At 43.3% G+C, this 27,201-nt stretch overlaps 1 protein-coding gene across 1 annotated transcript in view; it reads right to left on the reverse strand.

The window, feature by feature from the left end:
• The window catches only part of TSEN2 (tRNA splicing endonuclease subunit 2), a 40,055-nt gene that overhangs the window by 4,216 nt on the left and 8,638 nt on the right, over positions 1 to 27,201 (reverse strand). Inside the window, exons 4-9 of the mRNA XM_069483968.1 lie at positions 25,450 to 25,486; positions 18,600 to 19,125; positions 17,702 to 17,779; positions 10,718 to 10,768; positions 8,074 to 8,212; positions 1,670 to 1,706 (exon numbers count right to left, since the gene is read on the reverse strand). Coding sequence (XP_069340069.1) covers positions 1,670 to 1,706; positions 8,074 to 8,212; positions 10,718 to 10,768; positions 17,702 to 17,779; positions 18,600 to 19,125; positions 25,450 to 25,486 — 868 coding nt within the window. The remainder of the gene's footprint in view (positions 1 to 1,669; positions 1,707 to 8,073; positions 8,213 to 10,717; positions 10,769 to 17,701; positions 17,780 to 18,599; positions 19,126 to 25,449; positions 25,487 to 27,201) is intronic.

Genomic DNA, 27,201 nt, shown 5'->3' on the forward strand with positions numbered 1-27,201 from the left:
GGCTAGAGTGAGTGCCGTGGCGTCAGCCTAGCTCACAGCAACCTCAAACTCCTGGGCTTAAGCGATCCTACCCCCTCAGCCTCCCAAGTAGCTGGGACTACAGGCATGCGCCACCATGCCCGGCTTTTTTTTTTTTTTCTATATATATTTTAGTTGGCCAGATAATTTCTTTCTATTTTTTTTAGTAGAGACGGGGTCTCGCTCTTGCTCAGGCTGGTCTTGAACTCCTGACCTTGAGCGATCCTCCCGCCTCGGTCTCCCAGAGTGCTAGGATTACAGGCGTGAGCCACTGCGCCCAGCCAAAATTCATATATTTTTATTTTTTATTTTTTTTTTAATATGGGAAATATTCATGATAAATTATTAAGTGAACAGTGCAAGTTAAAAACAATAGTTTCATATTTTTTTCCCCACCCCCCCTTTCCCGAGTCAGCACCTTCAAGCGTTACCACTCCCCAAACGATGCGCAATGCACTCATTGTGTAGGCATACCCCCATCCCCTCCCCCACCCCCCACCTCAGTCTGATGTCCAATTGGTGTCGTTCCCAGATTTGTATTTAGGTGATGATCAGGGAAACCAATTTTCTGGTGAGTACATGTGATGCTTAAAATTCATATATTTTTTTTTTTTTTGAGACAGAGTCTCACTCTGTTGCCCAGGCTAGAGTGAGTGCCGTGGCGTCAGCCTAGCTCACAGCAACCTCAAACTCCTGAGCTCAAGCGATCCTCCTGTCTCAGCCTCCCGAGTAGCTGGGACTACAGGCATGCGCCACCATGCCCGGCTAATTTTTTCTATATATATTTTTAGCTGTCCATATAATTTCTTTCTATTTTTAGTAGAGATGGGGTCTCGCTCTTGCTCAGGCTGGTCTGGAACTCCTGAGCTCAAACGATCCGCCCACCTCGGCCTCCCAGAGTGCTAAAAATTCATATTTTTAAGTTAGAAACTTCCAGCCTGGCCGGGCGCGGTGGCTCACGCCTGTAATCCTAGCACTCTGGGAGGCCGAGGCGGGAGGATCGCTCAAGGTCAGGAGTTCAAGACCAGCCTGAGCAAGAGCGAGACCCCATCTCTACTAAAAATAGAAAGAAATTATATGGACAACTAAAATATATATATACAAAAAATCAGCCGGGCATGGTGGCGCATGCCTGTAGTCCCAGCTACTCGGGAGGCTGAGACAGGAGGATCGCTTGAGCTCAGGAGTTTGAGGTTGCTGTGAGCTAGGCTGACGCCATGGCACTCACTCTAGCCTGGGCAACAGAGAGAGACTCTGTCTCAAAAAAAAAAAAACAACAACAAAAAAAGAAACTTTCAGCCTGATTTCAACACTTACTTAACAAAAAAGGAACAGAAATATTTTTCCCAACATGAAAGCTGTAAATTCACTTAACTGTTTAGACACTAATAACCACAGAAATTAAGATGAATAATTACTACATAGATTAACTCAATGTTTAACACTAAAACACATACTATCATAACCTATATATGTATCATCCTATGTATAGAGTGACAATGTTAATGGATTAGGCATGGGCATATCATCTACCCCTGTCAGCCCAGGAGGAACATGACTTCTGTTTCTATGGCACCAAAAATCAAATAGAAAGCCAGAAATTTCCCCGTGTCCCTTTAAGCCATCGATTTATTTAAAAATCACTCCAAACCTTGCGTGGTAAAATGGAGGGCCTTTCCGATACAGCACTGTGAAGAAGAAAAGAAAAAAGAAGAAAATGTATAACCACACAAAATCAAAAGCTTACTGTATTATTTATTTTTTTTTCTTCTCCAAAGGGAGGCAAACATCCAATCACCTGTGTGAAGATAATCTGCAATATGCCCTGTGGTCTATTTTTAAAATCCAATCTATTTTTTTCCCTGGAACAAAGTGCAATTAGTAAAGCAAATTTGTTGCCAAGACCCTAACATTCTTGTCCCAACGTACAAATGAATTCCAAAGTCAGGTACAAGTGATGCCTGTCTTGTCTCACGCCTCACACTCTCCAGGGAGAGTGTGAATTACCTCAAGAGTGAAGTTCATATGATGCCGACCAACATTTTGTTACTCATTTCAAATCAGTGTAATTCAAAGCGTCCAAGCGGCTATTCTGGGTGGGTACTATGATGGGTGTTAATGCCAGAGATGAACAAGGCTCACAACTATTTTTAAGAAATTCAAAGTCAAGTGGGTTAAAAAAAAAAAAAAAAAAAAAAAACAGTCACATAACCATACATGCCATTCAGGTATCAGTCTGCTCTGCTATTGGGGACTTGAAGGAAGTGGGTCACTTCAGTCTGGGGGGCGTCTAGAAGAGCTGCTCGATGGAGCCTGGGGCCAGGGACTCGATCTTCACCGGGAGCACTCTGGTGGCACCTGATCTGTGGCAGAGACTAGTCACCTGCTTACTAAATTCACCACTTGCTCCTCCTGGGCATGTGGCCAATTACATGTCTCAGTCTCCCAAGCAGCAGGCATAGCTGGTAGTGACACTACCAGGTTGGCCCATAAAACCCTCCTGTGTACAAAGCCTGTGCTTGTTCCTTTTTGAAGGTGACCTTAGAAGCCACATGTTGAAGACCATGAGTCACAAGAAAGAAGCCTGGGTTCCTGAAGCACCTTTCGGAGGTGATCTGCTGCCCACCAGAGACACAGATTTTTCATCTCACATGAACAAAAAATGAACTCTGTTAAGCCCCTGAGATTTGGGGTTTATATGTAACTACAGCTGTGGGAATTACCATAACTAACACATGATCACATCTGTAAGCTCTTAGCTGTCCTCTGTGCTAAACCAAAACACAAAAGTTCAAGGAAAAGTTTTGTTTCCCTTGAGGAATTTGTATCATTTTCCTTTTGGACCTATCAATCCTGTAGCTAATCACATTTCCCTTTGGCTCAGGCTGCTCAGTGCCAAATTTGTAGCATGATTTTAGAAACAGCGTAGGACCCCAAGGACAACACAGTAACCCTTCCCTTAGTCTTGTTTTGCTAGTCTGTATTTTCCACACTTGCGTTTCCTTACTTATTCTATTTCCTATTTAAATTGTATTTAAAGTATTTCACAAGTCAGCTCAAATTCACTGTGGCACAAATTTAAGAAAATACCCAAACATACAATTCCCAACTTTTTTTTTTTTTTTTGGAGACAGAATCTTGCTCTGTTGCCCAAGCTAGAGTGCCGTGGCATCAGTCTAGCTCACAGCGACCTCAAACTCCTGGGATCAAGTGATCCTCCTGCCTCAGCTTCCCAAGTAGCTGGGACTACAGGTGCGCACCACCATGCCCACTATTTTTGTTTGTTTGTTTCTGTTTTTAGTTGCCCAGCTAATTTTTTCTATTTTTAGTAGAGATGGGGTCTCACTCTTGCTCAGGCTGGTCTCAAACTCCTGACCTCAGGCAATCCTCCTGCCTCAGCCTCCCAAAGTGCTACGATTATAGGCCTGAGCCACTGTGCCCGGCCACAATTCCCAACTTTCTAAGAAGCAGTGTTGAGGAAGGAAACCACATACTTGAATGAAAGTGAACTCACGAGTTTTCTTTCCTGCCCAATCTCTGCCTTTCCAAGTTGTGTGTCTTTAGGCAAGTTATTAACTTCTCTGAGCCTCAGTTTCCAAAATTCTAAAATGAAGACATGAGGGGAAATTAAGATATTTTCTAGCCCTCAAATGTCATCACTTGTGATCAAATACACATCTTTAATCCAATATGCATCCGGAGCATTACACAGCCGGGAAGCGGCTCACATCCACAAGTCAGGTAATTTCTGATGATGGACTACGACAATGGCACAGCTTAGAAGTTAATGCACGAACACTGGCGTCAGCCAGGCCCAAGTTCAAGTGTCAGTAATTCCAAGACCAAGTGGGAACTCTCTGCACCTCAAGGAAAAATGGGGTTATAATGAAGGCAGAAGTATTAGTACAGTGTCTGGCATATAGTAAACACTGGAAAAGTTACCTAAAACGATGGTAATTATAGTCATGCATTACTTAATGTTGGGATACATTCTGAGAAACGCGTCACCAGGTGATTTCATCACTGTGCAAACATGATACACATAAGCTCCGCCTCCTGTCAGATCGGCGGTGGTGTCAGATTCTCATAGGAGCAGAACCCTACTGTCTACTGCGCATGCGAGGGATCTGGGTTGCACGCTCCTTATGAGAATCTAATGCCTGATGATGTGAGCTGAACCTGAGGCGGTGATGCTAGCACTGGGGAGTGGATGCAAATACAGATTATCATTAGCAGGGAGGTGTGACTGCACAATAAATGTAATGTGCTTGAATCATCCGGAAACCGTGCCTCCCACCCCCAACCCATGGAAAAATTGTCTTCCATGAAACCAGTCCTTGGTGCCAAAAAGGCTGGGGACCACTGGTCTGTACATGACTGTATGTGTTAGACTTTTATACAACTGTTTAAAAGCATCACCACAAACACCCGAGTGATGCTGGACTAAGACGTTATGATGGCTACCACCTCACTAGGCAATAGGAACTTTTCAGTTCCTCCAGCTCCATTATAATCTTATGGGACCACCATCGTATACGTGGTCCATCATTGACCAAAACATTGTTATGTGGCGCGTGACTGTATAACGATAGTATAGTAAGGGGGAAAAATGGAATTGTTTTACAAAAGTGCCTAAGTAGAAAGATGAAAACTTCAAAAGTCTGAGAAATACGCGGGATTTAAAATAAGGTCTGAGCCGGTGCGGTTGTGTGAGTTTACAATCCCAGCTACTCAGGAGGCTGAAGATTGCTTGAGTCTATCTAATTCAGATCCAGGCTGGGCAACATAGTGAGACCTCATTTCTAAAAAGTAAATAAATAGATAAAATAAGGTCTGAAAGAACAAGGAAAAGCTCTTTCTTACAGATGAATACCAGACAGAGATGAGGAAGGAATGACAGAATTAGAAAATGATGATTAGTATGATATTTAATTCAGACAACCATTATAATTATTGGGAAACCAGCTATTTACAACATTACTCTACAACTTGAGAGAAAAAAATGTAATTTTACAACAGATATTGGCAATAACCACCTTAGTCAGATGATCAAACTTAGTATCAACAGGACAACCTGACATCATGTACCTCCTACCCAGCACACACATCACCTGCTTGTGCCAACAGATCACTGAGCTTGAGTCTGACCATGAGGACTGATCAGGCATATGCAGAATGGGGAACATCCTGTAAGTCTCTTCCAAAAAAGTCAATGTTATGAAAAAACACCAAGAATATAGAGGGACTATTTTATTTTTTTTTAGCGACAGGGTGTTGCTGCATTGCCAAGGCTGGAGTGCAGTGGCCATTCACAGGCACAATCATCATGCACAGCAGCCTTGAACTCCGGGGCTCAAACAAGCCTCCCGCCTCAGCCTCCCAAGTGGCTGGGACTATTTTTTAGATTAAAAGAGACTGCAGTGGGTTTAATGGCAGCCCCCTGAAAGATATGTCCTACTCCCTGGAACTGTGAATGTGACCTTATTTGGAAAAAGGGTCTTTGCAGATATCATTAAGGATCTTGAAATGATATCATCAGCCAGGTAGGCTCTAAATCCAATGACAAATGTCCTTACGAGAGAAAGCCAGAAGGGGATTTGACACAGACAAGGAGGCGGCAATGTGACCACAGAGGCAGACACTGGAGGGTACAGCCACAAGCCAAGCAATGCCCAGGGGCACCAGGAGCTGGCAGAGGAAAGAAATGGATTTTCCCCTAGAGCCTTTGGAGAGAGCCTGGCCCTGCTGACGCTTTGATTTCACACTTCCAGTCTCTATAACTATTAGAGAATAAATTTCTGTTACTTTAAGCCACCCAGCTTGTGGTAATTTCTTACGGCAACCCCAGGAAACTAAAACCACCAAATGGGATAAATGAATCTTCACTGGAATTTGTATCAAAAAAATCAAAAGCAAAATAGCCACAAAAGACATTTTGGGGATAACTGGGAAAATTTAAGTATGGCCTGGATATTTAATTTTTAAATTTATATTTATTTATTTTTGAGACAGGGTCTCACTCCGTTGCCCAGGCTACAGTGCAGTGGTGTCATCATAGCTCACTGCAACCTCAAATTCCCAGGCTTAAGTGATCTTCCCACCTCAGCCTCCTGAGTAGCTGGGATTACAGGCGTACGCCACCACATCCAGCTAATTTTAAAATTTTTTGTAGAGATGGGGTCTCACCATGGTGCCCAGACTGGTCTTGAACTCAGCCACATCCTCCCAAAGTGCTGGGATTACAGGCATCAGCCACTGTGGCTCATGCCTGTAATATGCTGCACTGCATATTTAGATGATATCATTGAATAATTCTAATTTTTCTCTGGCATTACGTGGTAATTCTAATTTTTCTCTGGCATTACGTGGTAATCATGCAGGAGAAGGCCCCTATTCTTCGCAGCTGCATGCAGAAATACTTTGGATTAATGTGGATTATGTATGTAAATGTAAAAAAGTTAACAAAAATATTTTGACTAAAAAAATAAGCTGAGAGGTGGTTTAGAAAAAAACCAAAGAAGGAGATGGGAAGACGACATCTCTTTGCTCTGTGACAAGGACAGAGCCACTCGAGCTGCTCTGATGACCACCCCTCCCACCTTGGGGCCAGAACTGTCTCAAGGGCCTCCTGTGTTCCTGAGTTGTCTACCTACCTTCTCAGTATCTCCACTGACTTATTTAATGTGTCCAAAACGTGAAGGCAGTATACCTAGGAGTCATCTCTGATTCCTCTTACCCACAGATCCCAGATCCATTCTGTCGTGGGGCTGGTCGGGCCCAGCTCCCCTAACGGTCTCTCTGCTTCCATTTTTACCCTCTTCAGTCACTAATAAGACAGCAGACAGAAGGTCTTGTGAAATTAAGTCGTTAAATTCAAGTCACTCCTCTGCTCAAAATCGCCCCAAGACTTCTGGTCCAAAAACCTCCAATAAGGTCTTTGCCAGGCCCTACATGCTCTGGCCCCAGCCTAACTCTCAGACATCGTGTCCTATCACTCCCGCTGGGATCTCTCAGTTCTCAACATACCAGTCTCTATGTTGTTCCTGCCTCAGGGTCTGTGTGCTTGCTGTTTGCTTTGCCTAGAGTGTTCTTCCTCCGAGGCATGTGAGCCCTTCCCTCACTGTGTTCACAACTATTCAGAGTCCCTTCCTGCCCAGCCTAGCTTCCTGCATTCTCTAGGCCTTTACTGGGCTTCATTTTTCTTACAGTACTTATCCTGGAAATTACAGAATGTATTGTTTGCTTGTTTGTCCTCCATCTCCCAGAATGAAAGCTCCACAAAGGCAGCTTTGTGTCTGTCTTGTTCACTTCAGTATTCCTGACACCTCAAGAAGTACCCGGCCTACAGCAGACCCAATGTCTGTTGAATGAAGAACTTACTCGGTCTACAATCTCACTTTAAGACCGGGGAGAGCAGCACTGTATAAAGGTTTCTAAGAGCCCGGGCTCTAGAATTCAAAGCCCAGCTCTGCAAACTCTGGCCCTGGAAACTATTATGGACAAATGACCTATTCTCTTAAAACTGCAGTCTCCCTATTAGACAATAAGGATAACAAGAGTATCAATTGCATAGGACTGCTATAAAGATTGAATGATAATAAATGCACAACGGTACAAAGTTTGGCACAATAAACGACAGTTGTGATTATTACAACGATATGATTATTCTCACTTGGCAGATGAGGCAACTGAGGCCCCCAAAACAGGGACTACCATAAATCACACGACCTTATGGCTAATGAGAGGTGGGGGTGGGTGTTTAGAATCTTTTTCTAAGATTACAGAGCAAACGAGGGGAAGTCTGAATTGGGGCTGTAAGCTTCTATTCCGAGGCTTTCCCCCAGACCACCTTTTCTCTTTCTGGACTTACCTTCTATCCCAATCCAAATAACCAATATCCTTACCTAAGCCCAAAGGAGGACACAGTCTCTCACGAAAAGCATCTGGTTTCCGCAGTGTAGTGGTTATCACATTCTCACAAAAGTTGGCAACAGCACACATGACCAGCTTGATTTTCTAGGGTGAATCTGATGCAAACCCCGTTGAATCACTTACATAAATCTGTCCCGTACTTGAGTCCCACTTTGGGCACCCAGCCCTTGCTTCGGAAGTAGTGGTAGGCCATGTAGGTTGTCCTGAATGTGGGCTGAACTGCAGAGAAAGCTTTCCAGAGCTTCACTATCGTTAAAGGCTCCTAAAGTTATTTTAAAAAAAGGCATTGTTACGCGTGTATTCATTCTTCATGCAGCCAGTGCACCAACATCCATACTAAGTGCAGAACTGAAGCAGTGAAGAAGAAAACACAATTCCCCCAACACAGGCATTTCCCTGGAAGGCCTGGCCCTGCGCTGTCCAGTGCAGTAGCTGCCGGCCATCCCTGGCTCGCCCCGACTGAGAGGGGCTCTGGCCATCCCTGGCTCGCCCCGACTGAGAGGGGCTCTGGCCATCCCTGGCTCGCCCCGACTGAGAAGGGCTCTAAGTGTAAAACACACACTGAACTCCAACTTAGTATGAAAAAAAAAAAAAAGAAAAAAAGAAAAAAAAGAATGTAAGCTATCTCAATAATTTTAGATAAGTTAGAGTAAATAAACTATGAATATATTATTAAAATTAATTTCATCAGCTTTTCTTTTCTTCTTTTCTATTCATTACAGACATCTTACATCATCTGCTTTTTTTTTTTGAAACTTATTTTATGTTGAGCACCCAAAAATCTACAATGATACACGTGGCTCCCGTCCAAGGCTCCCATTATACTTCTGTTGGACAGCACTGCTCCAGAGGACTTAGAAAAGGCAACTTTGAGGATGAGAAGTAGCCAAGGGAAAGGGGACAGAGGGTATTAGAGGAGGTGGCGGGGGGCTGGGGAGAACATTCTAGGCAGAGGAATTAAAATGTGCCCGTGGGCTCAAGTGTAATAAGCCACCCAAGCTGGAGGAGAACAGTGCGTTCCAACATTTTATGGACCCTTAACAAGTAGCTACTCTATGTGAGGCCACATTCAGAAAAGCCAAAAATAATTTTGTAGTAAAAAGTCTCAAAAACAAAAATGCTCCATTTAGCCTTTGAAACTGGAGAATTTGTTGTCTGATGGCACAAAAATAATCCATCAGATTGAGAGAAGGCAGGGTGAGGCTGAGAATGGCCACAATCTGGGAAACTGAGCTGCCCATCAGGCAGACAGCCGCTTCCAAACCACTGGAATACCGCGAACAAGACTCATGCGATTAGAATTTGATGAATAAAATTATGTGCTCTCAATAACCAAATAAAATAAAATACACTTTCTCTGTTCCACTTACTGTTCTGTTTACCTTTCTCTTTTTAATTTTATTTGAATTATTTTAAATAGGTATTATATTCACATGATTTTAAATTCAAAAAGTACAAAAAAGTATCCAGCTAAACGTCTCCCTCTTCCCTATGTACTCAGCACCCCCGCTCCTCTGCCTGGAAGCCACCCATGGTATCAACCTCTTATGTGACTACCTTTCTTCTAAAGGCAGCAGACTACCATACAAAATCACGGGCACTGGAGTTATCAGGACAAGCGTTTAAGTACTAATTCTAACCAGACTGGCAGTGTGACCTTGGGCGGGTTACTTATTTTCTCTGAGTCTCAGCTACCTTATCCGTAAAATTCTTTTTTTTTTTTTTTTGGGACAGTGTCACTCTGTTGCCCGGGCTAGAGTGAGTGTCGTGGTGTCCGCCTAGCTCACAGCAACCTCAAACTCCTGGGCTCAAGCAATCCTCCTGCTTCAGCCTCCCGACTAGCTGGGACTACAGGCATGTGCCACCATACCCGGCTAATTTTTTCTATTTTTAGTAGAGAAAGGGGTCTCGCTCTTGCTCAGGCTGGTCTCGAACTCCTGATCTAGAGCAATCCCCCCACCTCGGCCTCCCAGAGTGCTAGGATTACAGGCATGAGCCACTGCGCCCAGCCTACCTGTAAAATTCTTACCAGCTGGAGGCAAGGATTAGAAATATTACTTGTAAAGTGCCTAACACACAGCCTTTACCAAAGTAGGTGCCAAATATTGGTAGCTTGTATTTTTGTTAATTTTTTTTGAACCCAAACTGTTCTATTTGTTAATTTTTAATACTGCCTGGACACATGTTTCTGATCATTATATGGTATAAGATATAACACTTCTAGTGTCTAGGAATGAAACGTAATCTAAAGGGAGTCAAGGCTGCCTTTTGCTCAAATGGTCTCAATTCAGGGACTCAAAGCCAAAACTTGGAGAAAAAATTCAATTCTTATTTTATTCAGCAGAAGTAGACACATTTGTATTAAATCCTATACAAATTACAAATTAGTGTAACTTGCTTTTTTTTTTGAGATACAGTCTAGCTCTGTCACCCAGGCTGGGGTGCAGTGGTGTGATCCCAGCTCACTGCAGCCTTGAAGTCCTGGACTCAAGTGATCCTCCTGCCTCAGCCTCCTGCGTAGCTGGGACTACAGGCATGCAGACGACACCCAGCTAAAAAATATATATATATGTATGTGTTTATATATATTTGTAGGGATGGATCTTGCTATGCTGCCCAGGCTGGTCTCAAACTCCTGGCCTCAAGCAATACTCCCACCTCAGCCTCCCAAAGCACTGGGTACAGGCATGAGTCACTGTGCCCAGCTCAACCTGCTTTTAACATCAGGGAAATTTTACATGGATTGTGTCTAAACAAAGCATCTTACCTTTTCATAGTAGACACTGAGACATCCCAGGGCATAGACCAGGAAGAAGGCCTAAAAACAAAACAAGCAGAAAATCTTCATTAGAAGTAGTTTCACAGTCTTGAGAAATTATTTTACAGATTGATTTCTCTTCCCATCTTCACCTCAAATACAAACTAATTTCTTAAATCATCATCAAAATGGTCAGACATTTTTAACTTAAATGGTTCATTCAAATCTCAAAGATAAAAATATCTAAGAAAATATGAATGTTACAAATTGGCTTAAATCAGTAAAAAACCACTTGTATGAATGAATTTTCCCATAAAGTATTTTTTTCCCCTAAAAACTACGTAACTGAAGAATGATGTTGATAGCTAAAACAATGGAAACATCTGCTCCTTGGATTTCCCTCTGTAAAATTAAATAACCATTAACCTAACTATATGTAGAAAACAATCTGTGAAAAGTAGAGGGCAGTGCAGATTTTGCTTACATGGCACAATGTGAGTTTCTCAGTAGTCCTTGCTGTAGTGATTTTCTTTAACTCTGTGTTTGCACTGACTTCATTGTACAATAACATGTTTTACTATATGGGGGATGCTGGAAGAGTGACAAAGAAAGCCCTAGTTGAATAAAATCATATTTAAATGAAACTAAAAATAGCTTTCTCATAAAAATATGCTGCCAAATACTGATACCATCCAAAGAGCCATGTGTTGCTGGCTTTGCCTGACTCAGGTGCTTAACTTGTCAGGTACCACTGAACAGACACCCAGGAGACTGGTGCGTAGTAAAGTTTGAGATCTGACAGACCTGGGTTCAAATCTTCATTATTAGCTAGGGCCTTGGAAGTACCACTTCAATTCTCTGTGCTTCATCTATACAATGGGAATGATACTGCTTTCTTAATGATTTGATAAGATCTCATAAGATTTAATAAGCTATGCAAAGTGCCTAAATGCTCAATTAATTTTAGTTTCCTTCCTTTTCTAATAACCATTTGGATAGCACAGCTTGGAAAAAAGTTCAATCTAATCCTTGCCTGATAAGAGATCTTTCCTGATACTCACTAAGATGTAAGTTTTTCAGAAACTGATGTCTTTTCATTATCAGCAAACATACATTTCCCCAAGACTGAATGAAACCAATACCTCATTTTTATTTGCCTAAAATGATGATGGCTTTTATGAAATTTATGCAAAGTGCTATTAGGTACTTATTACAGATGGAGAGGATCTTAATTCAATCGAGTTGGTTTTTATTTAGAATTAAATCATCCGGAGACTGGAGAGGTCTACTGAGGTTTGGCAATTATGTCCTCTGAGATCCCAGTAGTAAGTTCTTTCTTTTCTAGTACTAATAAGATGGAGGGATATGTTTAATGATGGTTTTAAACATCACATTGTTAAATGTAGTTAGGGCCCACAAGCACTGTAATGGAGAAACAGATCTCTAAGAAGCAATGTAACAAATTAGCTCACTGGCCCAGCAATCTAATTATCCCTGAAATGAATATCCATACAAGTGAACATTAAATCATCACCATGTCAGGTTCACAAAGGGTACAGGTTTAAATGTCACTGGCTAGGTAAAAGCAGAGGTAAGGGAGAGATGTTGGATGTGGGAGATGCCACCTGGCATACCTGAATTATAGCTCCACCTAGGTGCCCAACCAGGGAAAAAGCACATTCCACTTTTGTGATCTAGTCATTGTGTATGAAAGACACAATGTCATACTTGACACATACTTGACACAGTGTGGAAGACACTGTGTCATACTTCCACTATTTAAGTAAAAGATCTATTTTTATGATCATTATCAATAATTTAGAGAAAGTATGTATGTGCCACCAGGAAGGGAATAAAAGCAGGAACCAATTGAGCAGCTATTATATTTAATATGTGCCAGGAACTGTGCTGGATGTTGAAGAAAATAGCAAAACCATGGTCCCTTTCTTCCTTCCCACCAGCACACAAAGGCTTTTTAAACAAAACCAGATCTTCACAGCAGTTCAGCTGAAGTTGCCTATGTGTCTGAGTATATAATTAAGCAGAATATAAATACATTTATGGAGAAAAATTGAGTAGTCTTTAAAATCTTATTCAAAAGGCGCTGATGTAAGTATATATTTTTGCTAAATAGACTCAAACTCTGTCTCACTGGCTGGGCAGAGTAGCTCATGCTTGTAATCCTAGCACTCTGAGAGGCTGAGGCGGGAGGATCGCTCGAGGTCAGGAGTTCGAGACCAGCCTGAACAAGAGCGAGACCCCGTCTCTACTAAAAAAAATAGAAAGAAATTATTTGGCCAACTAAAATATATATAGAAAAAAAAAAAAAAATTAGCCGGGCATGGTGGCACATGCGTAGTTCCAGCTACTCGGGAAGCTGAGGCAGTAGGATTGCTTGAGCCCAGGAGTTTGAGGTTGCTGTGAGCTAGGCTGACGCCACGGCACTCTAGCCCAGGCAACAGAGTGAGACTCTGTCTCCAAAACAAAACAAAAACAAAAAAACCTCTGTCTCACAGTCCAAGTCTACAGATCGCTTTCAAAACTTCAGATACATAGAAAGTCACTGACCCACAGGGGGTGGGGGGTGGGGGTGGAGAGGCCAGTCACAATCAACACAGCAGCAAAAGTAACCAAAAATCTCTAATGAAAAACCTTAGACATTCTCATCACTGGATTCTAAGACCTGGAATATACATTACAGACACTAAGGCGGGGGGGGGGGGGGGGGGGGCGGGGAGGGGACATGGAAAAAGGAGAGGTTGGGGTACAAAAGGGAAAGAGCCTGGGGCATAAGAGCAAGCATACGTGAGACCAGACTGCCACACTGTCAGCCGCATGGTGAGTCCTCACCCAGCTCACCATGGCCACCCCAACCTGGCACACTCCTTAGCTCTCGAGCATCCCCACCTAGTCTTCCCATGTAGAGACTAGTTTTCTGGTTTTCTTTATTCTTCAAAGGAAATTTTATCATCTACTCTAAAAGCCCTCTAAGTACATATAAGCAATACAGAGGCACAAGTAAGGTAGCCTCCAAACTTGGAGTTAGACTATGAAATCAGCAAGCACCAGCAAACTTTTAAGAGACAGATCCACAACTTAATGACATTAACATAAAGAACATGCTAATCAGAAGGACAGTTAGCAAACAAAGCAAACAGGGAGCCAGGTGAAGTTGGCAAGGTCTCTGCACGGTGCAGGGGAGGGGACTTTAACCCAAGAATTAACCTGGCAGATCTAGTGGCACGTACTGCATTGCTCCCAGTCTAAGATGTTATCAACTCATTGTTTCATATACTCTCAATTTAATGGTAGCTTTTCAGGAGAAAAGAAATCCTACCACATTAAGTACAATAATGAATTGGAAGGCAGACATGTAAACATCTTAGAATCGGTGGCTCACGCCTGTAATCTTAGCACTTTGGGAGGCCAAGGTGGGAGGATCTATTGAGGTCAAGTCTGAGCAAGAGCAAGAGCAAGACCCCGTCTCTACAAAAAACAGAAAAATGAGCTGGGTGTGGTGGTGTGTGCCTGTAGTTCCAGCTACTCAGGAGGCTGAGGCAAGAGGATGGCTTGAGCCCAGGAGTTCAAGGTTGCAGTGAGCTATAATGACGCCACTGCACTCCAGCTGGGGGCAGCACCCTGTCATTCATTCATTCATAAATAAATAAGTAAATAAATAAAATTTTAGAATCTTCAGAATTAAGAAAATATCAGTTCAACCTTTGTGAACAAGGATATAAGAGCCTGATATCATTAAACATTTGAAGTATCCAACTCACTCCTCATAGCCTGATTCTGTGCTCACCAAGCAGTCTTCCAATTTCAGCATCATTCCTTATTTGAATTTTCTACATGAAGAGAATGTGCCAATCTGGAAAAGCAAGTGGCTGGATGTGGTTTTCACTGGAAGCTAATGAACTGCCACTCTGATTTATATTTACCAGGCTCCCTGAGCAATGTGAGGCTGAATGCTGTTCCTAGAGCACAAGTCATTCTTTGTGATCTGACAGAATCAAACTTCTTAGTCCCTGAAATGAAACGAAGGATGACACCTGGAATGCAGGGCCTCAGCTGGGCTGCCACCTGGGAGGGAATCTTGTCTGGGAACAAGCGAGCTGGTCTGCAACACCCCAACCAAATCGCCTCCCCAGTAGTTTCCCAATAGCACACACAGGAACAGTAAAATTGAACAAATTTTGGAACTGGGGAAATATGGGTCAATTTTCTGATAAGGTTAATCTCTTTAACCTTCAAAAGCTGACTGCTTGAACTTTATGATATTTTTCCTCACCGGATCTTGTTAATTAAAAAGCATCTGGGCGTTTGCATGTGCGTGCGTATCTATGGAAGGGCGCAGATGCAGGACAGAGAACTCTTCAGAAGTATCTGGGTAACTGCAATTTATAGCTCTTCAGTTACTCTGTCAAAATGCCAGTGTCTGTTCTGAATGAGTCACGGCAGAGGCATGAAAACACCCCTACCAGGTTGCACATCCAAATTTTGGTCAAAGACCAAAAGCTTCCTGTCGATGCTGGGCAGATCTTTAAGTCAGCTGTATTACCAGTCTCCATCCGTCAGGAGAGCTGCTGTGTATCGCCACAGCAGGGGTGAAACCCCATTACCGTTCTAATGGCTGCCCCTGTTCCTGACCAAAATACAAGCTGTACAAGTCGTGTGCCAAACATGGGTGATTCATTCGAAGGAAATATGCCAAAACAGAACTGAGAAGTAGAGCTAGGTTTAACTGCATGCTCCTTGAAAACTTCTGTGTCACGTCTCTGGAATGTTCTCAGGCACCAAACAACTTTCAAGAACGCAAAGTAACCTCATCTCCTATTATTCTTGCCTTTCCTCAAGGGGTGTTCAAAAGGAGGCACCAGACAGCAGCAGCTTTTTTAAACTTATTGATAAAAAATAGCACCTGGTCAACTGGAACAGTGGGGCTGACCTCCCAGCGTCTGACACCTAATATTCTCTGCCGACTGCTGCCACTAGCCAGAGTCGAGAGGCTGGCAGGCTCCGGATGGCCCAGGCCTCCAGCCCACCCTCCATCCAGCTCTGGCCACTGCCACTCCCACACAGAACCCCCTGTTGCCACCAGGACCAGGCCAGACCCGACCCCTACTCATAAATGTACCCTCCATGCTCTGGCCCTCCTCTGCCACTTCCAAGACTGTGCTGCCTGGGACAGGCCATGCTACCCCATGTCCACATGGCAGCCCCATTTATCCTTTAACATTCTCAGCTATCATGACTCTACAAAGTCTTTCCACTTCCGCTCTGGCCTTGATGGTCTCCACCAGCTTCTGTGCAAATTCCCTACCTTGTACCTTCATTCGTGTAACAAATAAATATTAAGCACCTAACAGATGTCCAGCAGTGGGCCCAAGGATACAGGAGGAGCAATACTGACACAATCCATATGTCACATTGTGCCCACTGCATTGAACTGTAATGATTTCTGGGCTATCTTTAGGACTGGAGTCATATTCTATTTATTTCTGTATTGCTAATACTTAGCTCAGTGCTTGGCACACAGTAAGTATCCCATGGATATTTTTTTGATTATAAAAGAGAGAGTTTCAACAAGCTACTATACAGCTTTTGCAAGTAGTAATAACTGTAATGACAAAAACAGCAGGCACTAACATTTACTGAGCATTTACTATAAACCAGGCACTGTGAACCCATTACATGCATTAATTTCCAGAGCATCATCCTATGAAGAAGGTGTTGCATAGTCCCACTTTGTAGAGAAGAAACCTGACGGAGGCTCTGAGAGGTCAAACCCCTAGAGAACGTGTACCGACAGTGCTGTCTGATAGAGCTCTCTGCAGTGCCGGGAATGCTCCACGTGTGCGCTGTCCAACAGTAGCCACTGGCCACGCGTGGCTGCTCAGTGTTTGAAATGTGGCTGGTGCAACTGAGAAACGAAATTTTGAATTTTATTCAATTTTAATTAGTTCAAATTAAATTGTCACACATGGCTACTATCTATAGTATTTCATGGTAGACTAAGCTGTCTCATTTGTAAAATGAAGACAAAAAGAATTCCAAATATCCTTTCCTGCTCTGACAGTCTGTGTTTTGTACCATTGGCCTCTCTGCAAGGAAGCAAGCACAGACCAGGATGTGGAGACACGATCACTTTCCTGTGGGCAGAGCTATGAAATTACTAACACAGATGCGCTCCATAAGCACTTCCTGAGACCTGTATACACACCAAGAACCACGCTGGCTGCTTCTATGGAAGAAAGCTGTCACGGAGCTCCTGGGGAAGAGGGGTGTCCAAGAAGGGATGCTATCTTCAAAGGCAGAAAGGACATATCTGCGTGCAGTATTCCCATGAGCGAGAAAGGAGGGACTGAACATAAAGTGAGCACAGACTAGAGAAACTCCAATCAGAGGGACAATACAAAGCAGTTTATGGAGGAGCACTTTTAGCCAACTTTTTAGAATGCAGCTATTGCATTAAGTAAAGGGAACACATATTCTTAGTGATTCTATAGGACGAAATAAATCTATTTACTTAATTAGCAAGTCACCATGTGATCTGAATCGTGCATCATAGCTTATTAAAAGCTGGTGAAACTCCATGAATATACTAAAAAACAATGAGTTGAACACTTTAAATGAATGAATTGTATGGTATATGAATGATATCTCAACAAAGCTGTATTTTTTTAAAAAGCTGGTGAAAATTAACATAACACTCAGCCAATATGAAATCTTGACGAGAAAAGAAATGCTCAGATAAACTGCTTGAATCCTCTGTGGAATGACACAGGGAAATCCCAAACACTTACCTTAGAACTGATGAAATAAATGCTGAGCAGGCCGACTACAGAAGCTGCTCACGGTGATTTCAATACTGAATTACAATATTCAATTACTGAATTACAAACAGAACCACACTGTGAGGTAGGTTCACCTATGTGGTGTTACCCAGGCCCAGAGGCCAACAGCTAAAGTGATAACATTTTGAAAACATACCTCTTCTAGGCTGAGTTGCAAATACTCAAAGATCCTGTATGGATTTCTTCTGCATATTAGTCTCTTTCTTTGTACCAACTAAAAAGAAATAAAGCAAACATACACAGAACAAATGGAAGCACTCTATGTCACACAGAAGAAACTGTACTTTAAAATGAACATTTTTCTTACAAATTCCCAAGAGTCACATGCTGTTGGGTTAATACCGTAAAAAAGAAAAAAAAGATGTTTTATTACTTTTGTGGAAAAGAAAGCTTTAAATTTTCCACTATTAACATTTTGATTTATTTTCTTTTTCCTCATGAACTTTTCCTAGTCATGATCATTTTGTGGGTGTATTTTACATGTTGCTTTTTTCCACCCAAGTGTACGTACCTCGTAAGCATGTGCCAGGTTCCTAATATGACTTCATAAACTCTAAGGCTACACAGTATTTCTTCAAGTATGTATTTCAAATACTACTTAACCATTAGATTGTTTCCAAGTGTTAGTGACCATAGACAGTTCTAGGGTAGTGACTTCTCACAGCATGTCCTTTGGCAAAGCGGCTCTCAGCTCCCTCCCGCTCCTCCCGCGACTTCCACACACGGATCCCTCCCCCTCGCTGTACTCAAGATCACGAGTAATTACCACTGCATTTCCTTTTCCCCCAAAGGAGAGAATATTATTGGCCTTGCCTTAACTTATGCATTTTTAAAAAGTTATGCACAAATTTTGAGGTTTTAGTTGAAACAGCTCTCACAGCTGCTGTGCCACTGGGGCTGAGACACAGAGCCTGCTGGTTCCCTCAGATCTTACACCAGGCCAGCTACCGGCTGCAGGTAAAGGACATCCCTGCCAGCCAGCATCTCTAGAAACAGATGGCTTTGGAGGAAGTAATTTATTTTCTTCTACTTACTTCCTCATCTGGGGCATCCTCACTCTCGCTCCTGTCACACACCACTTCCTCCACTAGCACATACTCATGGCCAGGCCCTCTCTCCCCTGTGCAGAGGAGACACGCCTGTTTGCTGCCGTCCTCAGGGTGACGGCCACACTGGGGGGTGACAACATCCGGTTTGCAGCAACAGACTTGGGGCGGAGGTGCTGCGTCATCTACCACGAGTTCACAGTAGCCGTCTAGAGTGGGTGGGTCCTGCCCAGAGCCCTCCTGCAGGCAGTATGACGGCCCTCTCAGATCCTCCACAGCATCCGACTCTCCAGAGTCTCCGCTCATCACAGGGAGTTTCTCTCCCCCTGCTGTGCCTTCCATGTTGGAAACCATTTCAGAGTTAAGCTCATCAGGCAATCGAACCTCTTCGTTTCTTTTTATACGAGGATACTCAAGCGGTTTTATGTAATCCTCGAGGATTCCGTGCACGGTACTCTCATTCTGCCCCCGTCTACGCATGAGCTTTGCCGCCCATTCTACACGACGCTGGTATCTGCAAGACAGAAACAGTGTTAGCAAAGACAGCAAAGACAACAAAGACAGACATATAAAAAAGATTGGAAGGCGGTATGCCAAAATGTTTACAGCAGTTTTACTGAATAGTGGATTATAGGTAAAGATATTTCTTCTTTATACTACATTTTATTTGCTTGATTTGAAAAAAGCATTAACCCCCATTTAACAAAGTATGAAAATTTATGTAATTTAAAACTAGTGGACCAAGTGATTTAGGTAAATAGAGAAAATGGCCACCCGTTATCAGGATTTGTTTTGCATTGTTTTCAATTTTGGATATCGGAATGTTTTCAGAGAGACAGTCCATTTACTACACAGCCTTTGTTCGGTAGTGGAAAACAAAATGAAAACTAATTATCACAGTACCTAATAAGCTCTTCACTGAATATGGAAAGAAATGATTTGAGATATATATACACCCACACCCCCCCAAATATTATAACAGAAATGACCCTTTTCCCCATAATAATTTTCAGAGTATATTTTAATGAGAAAGTATTAATATATGTTAAGTTTTTTTTTTTTTTTTGAGACAGAGTCTCTCTCTGTTGCCCAGGCTAGAGTGAGTGCCGTGGCATCTGCCTAGCTCACAGCAACCTCAAACTCCTGAGCTCAAAGGATCCTCCTGTCTCAGCCTCCCGAGTAGTTGGGACTACAGACATGCACCACCATGCCCGGCTAATTTTTCCTATATATATATTTTTAGCTGTCCATATAATTTCTTTCTATTTTTAGTAGAGATGGGGTCTCGCTCTTGCTCAGGCTGGTCTCGAACTCCTGAGCTCAAACGATCCGCCCACCTCGGCCTCCCAGAGTGCTAGGATTACAGGCGTGAGCCACCGCGCCCGGCCTAATATATGTTAAGTTTTTAAAACTTGAAGGCAACACCTAAATACTTCCCAAGTTATAAAAAATGATAGGCAAGACAACAGGACTCTGCCCTACAGAAAAAGTGTCCATGCCCAACAAGGCTGCTGGGATATGTTCATATAATGTAAGAACCACCATATGTTGGAGATCTGAAGATCAGGCCAAAGACTGTGAAACTCAAGTACTTTTTGCCTCCTCATATAGTGAGTGATTACTCTGAAAAGCACCTAAGACAACACGTGGCCTGTGAGAAGGCAGATGCAATTTTACTTTTCACCTTATTTTGCCTGTGTTTAGATGATTAAATATGTCATGGGTTATAAACTGCCAAATCTCACACAATTAAATAAGGAAATTGGTGTCTGCTATACCTAAAAAGAGATTTGGGGCTGCTTAACCCTGATTCCTAAGAACTCCCAAGCTGTCCACACCCTGTTTATCCCATATCGAGATGAGCACGCGTCCCTTCATATTAAGATTGTACCTTAGATTTAAAGATTAAAACCTGGCAAGGCTGCCCTAATACCCGAGAGGTGGGTATGATGCAGTGACTCTGGCTCTGTACATTGCGTGTTCAGCCCTGACTCTCTCACTTATAACTGTGTGACAATGCAAATTACTTAACTTCCCTGTGCTTCAGTTTCCCCACACATAAAATGGGGATAACAGTATTACCACCTCAAAGGGAACTTGCTATGTATTACTTTTGTAACCAGGAAACAAACGTAGCTGCCCCCCAAACAGCAGGGTGTCTTCCTATCTGTGACATAGCCACTCATGCATACAGTTAAAAGAACTTTCATTTGAGAGATCTAAAAAGAATCTTAGCTCTTCATATCAACAAAAGCACTGGCTCTATACGCTCTATGTATCTCCTTTATTTGAACACAAATCTTTGTATCAGTGTATAATTTTCTGGGGAAAGGACCCACAACCTTTGTTAAATTCCTTGACTCAAAAATGTGAAAGAACCACTGAATTAAAATAACAGTTCCTCCTTTGAGCAGAAGAGCTGGAGCCAATTAAGCCCACAGGGCACAGGTCTGGTTTTTGCGGGAGAATGGTCAAGGCAGACATGGGTTCCAATACTCACTCCATCACCTTCTTGGACCAGCTGCATGACCCTGCCTCCCTAAGGCTCAGGGCTCATCTACAGAGCAGGGATAACTATACCTACCTCCTGGGATGGCAGCAAGGATTAAATGAAACAAGACATATGAAGTGCATAGCACACAGGCAGTGCTCAATAAATATTATATTTGCTACTGTATTAGTGGGGGATTCTTAGGGGTGGCTTAAAAAATAAATCAGTTTCACTCAACACATATTGTATTAAGAAATAACACGTTAATGAATGGAAACGTACATCTTAACTAGCTGTTCTGAGAGCAGAGGCAGTGGTGTGGGGACGAGCTGGCCTCAGGAGGTCAGGGTTCTGGAGGTGGCCCTTCTATGCGGCTCTGAGCAGAGCCCATTAGCATCCCTACCTCTCTGCTCTTCTGCCACGCGCCAGAACCAGGCCTGCATTCCTGCCTCTTCATGATCTCAGAGGACCCCTAAGGAAGCTCAAAGCGGACATGGCTGCAAGAGCATGCAGAAGAAAGCCTCTGAGTGAGACTGAAGGTGTCCTCTCATTGGCTGGCCACACCTTAAAAAGCCAAGTCCTGCTGAACTTGCCCTCAAACATGCTGGAGAAGCCACAGGGAGAGAAACGTGAGAAGTAAAAGGCAGAAAGCATGGGGGGAGAGTGCAGAACGTAGAGGGGGCAGCCATGACCAGCAGTGGCAACAGGCTGGTGAAAAGCACAGCCATTCAGGGCAGCGAGGACACAGGACAGCCCCACCCAAACACACCATGCTTCTCATGTTTCTATGCCCTGAACACACCTCTCCCATTTGCATGGAGCACCCTTCCCCTTCCCCTTATTAATGCCCATTTATCCCTGGAAGCTCATGGCAAAGCGATTTAGAGCATAGGCTCTGGAACCAGGCTGCTTGGGTCCACGTCCTGACCCTGAGCATAACTTAAGCTCCTCATGGTTCAGTTTCTTCACTGTCAAAGAAGGATAATAACAAGACAGACCTCACAGGAGTGATGTGAGGACTCAAGGACAGAATACACAGACCTGTCATTAACACAGTACCTAGCACAGGAATACACCGAGGAGATGCCAGCACGGACAGCTATTTTATTGTTCTCATTATGTGCTACCTACTCTCAGGCTCTTGAGCTGAGCCCACATAATCTTGCGCAAGCTGGTTAACCACTGAGTTCCCTTATCTACGAAATGGAAATAGCTACAGCACCTATCCTCAAAGGTTTCCTAAAAAAAGTAAAGCACACAGAGGGGGAACTGGCACCGCTGGCGCAGCTGGTGCCTGCTGGCTACGATGAGGGTGGTACCTCTATCACAGCACTTGCACACACGGGCGCGATTGTTTACTTCTCCTCTCCCCCTAGACCATAAAGCCCTCAAGAATAGGAACTAGGTCTTCTGCTTGCTCCTGAATCTCCAGCACCTGCCCAATGCTGGACACACTGGCGGCCCTCAGTCAATGCTGGCGGAATAAAGGACCACAACAAGGAGAGCGACAAGCACCCCTCCAGGCCCGGTCCTTCAGGGACACACCCTTATGTGCATCAGCCCCCAAAAGACATCGCCAGAGAGTCCCCACGCTCACGTCCAGAAAGGGTTACACGGAAGGTTCTCCTCACCAAAGGACAGCTATTGTTGGAAAAAGGCCAATTAGAGCAAATGCACTTGAAACAGGAATCAGAAGTTTGGAGTGACTAGTAAAGAAACAATATGACAAACATTTCAGTTGGAAAATTAGCCTAACACACAAAAATAAATACTTTTCTTGTATTCAATAGAAGTTAGACTGTATGAACAAATAATGAATCAAGTATTGATTTTGGGGGGGGGGGTGGACATTATTTGCTGATAGAATTTACTGATGACATCTTTAGACATGCTTAAATTCATACAGGGAAATGAGTTGTAGCCTGAAAATTTCTTACTAAAAATTAATCCCCACACAAGCACACCCACCCTTCGAGCAACGTTCCTATCCTGTTGCTATGTGTCAAGTCTGTGTCACTTTTTCCTTTGTTAGGGTAATGTAAATTCACCGCAAATCGATGGCAGATCGAACATCGGAATCTTGCAAAAAAGACACAGGATTCATGAAGTCAGTGAAAGTGATCCAAGTACAGGCAAAGAGATTAAAAAATGAGAACCTCGTAGTTAGATTAGTCTTGAAGAAAAAAGTCAACCAGGGTGATAACACAATACGGCATATGAGAAGTGTTAAGCAGGGAGGAGGAGTGTCGACTCAGTTTATAGGAGGCCTGCTTATTGTGAGTATTTCATTTTTTTTTTTTTTTTTTTTTTTTTTTGAGACAGAGTCTCGCTTTGTTGCCCGGGCTAGAGTGAGTGCCGTGGCATCAGCCTAGCTCACAGCAACCTCAAACTCCTGGGCTTAAGCGATCCTACCGCCTCAGCCTCCCGAGTAGCTGGGACTACAGGCATGCACCACCATGCCCGGCTAATTTTTTTTCTATATATATTTTAGTTGGCCAGATAATTTCCTTCTATTTTTAGTAGAGACGAGGTCTCGCTCTTGCTCAGGCTGGTCTCGAACTCCTGACCTTGAGCGATCCACCCGCCTCGGCCTCCCAGAGTGCTAGGATTACAGGCGTGAGCCACCACGCCCGGCCAATTGTGAGTATTTCATATTGTCATTTTGTATCCCAGAGCAACCCTGTGACTGCAGGGCCTTGGATAATGCTCAGTTGGACAACCTCCGGGACTGCATTTAATAAAAACACGTACGACGATTGTTGTGGGTTGAATTGTGTCCTCTCCCAAAAAATATGTTCAAGTCCTAAGCTCCAGTACCTAAGAATATGACCTTATCTGGAAATAGGGTCTTTGCAGATGGAATCAACTTAAGATGAGGACGTAGTGACTAATGTCCTTAACAGAGTAAATTTTGACAGAGACATACAGAGACACACAAGCGAGAACACCATGTGCCGACGGAGGCAGATTACAGTGATGCATCTATAAGCCAAGGAACACCAAGGATTGCTGAGAGCCACCAGGAGTGAGGCAGGCAAGGAAGCATCCTCTCCTAGAGCCTTCTGAGGGAGTGAGGCCCTGCTGACATGAGTTTGGACTGGCCTCCCGAACCGTGAAAGAATAAATTCCTGTTGTTTTAAGCCATTTAGTTTGTGGTACTTTGTTAGGGCAGCCCTAGGAAATTAATACAAGGATCAATAAAACTTCTTGGAATGCTACACTGTAGTGCTTACAAAGGGCTGCTCTTCAGTGAGGTGGCCATCTCCGCGTCCAGAATCTCTCACATACTCAAACTGGCTTGATCTCATGTTGTCTTTATGGCCAGCCCAGTGAGGACGGACAGGCCCCCGCTGTTTCGGAATCCTCGGTCTCAGCTGTGGTAACACACCTGTGCTGCAGCCCCCATGGGATGGGGGCTCTACTAGGTTCTTAGCAGGCCCCTCCCACAGACCAAAACCCCACCTGACCCCAGCCTGGGGCTACGGCCATTGAGATCTCCCTGGTGCCGCTACCTCCTTGCCACTCTGCTGGCCGTGGGGTTACCGGGCACGTTACCAAAAATGAGCTGTTGGATTCTGCCAGTACGTGCTGGAAGCAAGACAAAAAAAATCACTGTGGATTTCAGTTTTACAAAGTTTCATGGAAGAGTTGTGATTTGAACTGCACCATAGGGACAGTGAGGTCTGGGATGGATGGATGGAGATTTAGTTAATAAACTCTTACCGAAGGACTGGAAAGTGTGCAGCCGCAGAGAGTAGGGCCTGGTCCCTGCTCTCCAAGGACTGACAGTCCAAATGGCTGGTGAGGGACGACACAGAGTGCTGCGTGCCGAAGCAGTCTCTGTTGCAGCCAGAGGAGCAGCACCCAGGTCAGCAGAGGGGCTGGTGGTGAGGAGGTGATGTGTGAGCAGGACTGAGGAGGTGCAGCAATCAGCCAGGCAGTAAATGTGTGTTTGAGGGGGTCAGAGAGAAATGTTCTGGGAACATCTAGGCGTGAATGAGGAAAGGCCCCTGGCAAGGAAGGAGACAGGACCATCTGTGCCCGCACAGGGCAGGATGCCAGCTTGGAACCTAAATCTAAGCATCTGAGGACTTAATAACAGAGCCTTTACAGGATACTTATTCATATATTGGAAGGAATTCAACTGGCAAACACTAAACTTTAATGCATTTCAAAAATGATTTGAGCCACATTAAATTCCGACATAATTTTCAAGGATACATCTACTACCAAAAAAAGAAAAGAAGAAAAAGTGTGGACTGGACTGGCACACTGGACAAGACTACCTAAAAACAGATCTAGTTTAATCCATTATTTTGACCAAAGCCAAAGTTCATCGTTACTTACTTCTCTGATGTGATGATAGGCATGTTTGTCTTCATATCTGTAACAACAAGGAAGTTCTATTAGTTTCAGACAATTTCCTTTAAGGGAGAAGAAAACACTATAAACCTATGAATAACAAAGAGAATCAAGATTCACAAAATCACACACCCAGGTTAGTACTGTCCAATCGGTGATGGCAAACACACGCTTTGTTTGCCACCCTCCCTGCACCCACACTGCCCGCAGGAGCTGCTGTCAACCACATCACTCTTGCTGGGCTTAGATGGGACCTCAGAATCCCCAACTCAGGGCTCCAGCTAAGCAGTGACGGCATGTGACAGGAAACCCCTCTGCCACGTCTCAACTCTCATTCCAGCTCTCAGAGGAGAATGTTGAGGCCCTAGAGGGAGGTGTTCTACCTCCATTCTCTTGTCTTCACTGAAAGCTCCTCATAAAGAAAAGGTTGGAAAAGTAAACTTGACAGCGGTGCTCGTTTTGGGCGTGCATTTGTCTAGGAGTGAACAAGGAAAGGCCTCTGTGAAAGCCTCTTTCTGTGACTCCACAGCACAGCACCAGGAAGGAGTTCTGGGCTCCAGCTCTAGCTCTGGGCATCAGCTGGGAAGAATCACATTACCTAACAGTCTGGGTTTTCATCCTGGTCCTCTCTGATTCTGCCTTTAGGCAAGTGGTTTCTCCTTTCCCAAACCCAGCGTCCTCTGCATGCATTAAAGGCTTGGAATAGATGTTCAGCTTGAACACCTTAGGAAAGTGAGCACATCCATCCAGAAATCCTGTAGACTAGTAAGCACTCTGGCTGCTGTTTAAAACCCATGAATTTTGGGGTGGTCTACCAAGCAACGTTGCTGTGATAAAAGACAGCTGACATAAAGCCTATGCCATTAGGACTGAACAGTCAAATTGCTGTTTTAAAGTTATTCAAAATAGTTTCTCCCTGTGTGATTATATAACCAACTTGATATATGCATTTAGTTGTTTCATTTCTATTTAAAAAATTACATTTTAAAATTTAACTTGCTTTATAATTATGCAATACTCTGATAAGGTTTCAAAGTCAAATCTATAAAATCTCACATTTTTCTTCATCCTGTTTTATCCCTTCCCATAGGCATTTTAAAAAATTATGGTTTATCCTTCCCTTTAAAAAATTAAATATATTTATTTATATTTCCTCCTTTTTAGATAAACCACAGCACAATGCGTACTTTCCTTTATCTTGCTCTCTTCACTTAACAACATATCTTAGTGATCCCTCGTTCCTGCCTCAGCTCCACGGTACTTCACTATATAAACGCACTATAGTTTACGCAAATGGTCCTCTCCTGATGGACATTTGGGTTGTTCCCAGTCTTTGAATATTACAGTGTTGCAATGAATAGCCTTGTGCTATTTCTTTTCACATTTTTGCATCAAATGTATTGTTAAGATAAATTCCTAGAAGTGGGATTGCTGGGTTAAAAGTAAATCTTTGTACTGTGACAATTCGACATCCACAGGCAAAACAGTACCTTATACCCTATACAAAAATGAACTCAAAATGGACCAAAGACCTAAACTTAAAAGTGAAAACTATAAAACTCCTAGAAAAAAACAAAGGAAAATCTGCATGATTTGGATTTGGCAATGGTTTAAGATACCAAAACCATAGCAAATGAAAGAAAAAAATAGATAAATTGGACTTCATTAAAATGAAAAACTTTTACCACTTCATACCCATTAGGATGACTATTATTTAAAAAAAAAAAAAAAAGCAGA

This window comes from Eulemur rufifrons, chromosome 10 (assembly GCF_041146395.1).
Source record: "Eulemur rufifrons isolate Redbay chromosome 10, OSU_ERuf_1, whole genome shotgun sequence".
NCBI classification, from domain to species: Eukaryota; Metazoa; Chordata; class Mammalia; order Primates; family Lemuridae; genus Eulemur; species Eulemur rufifrons.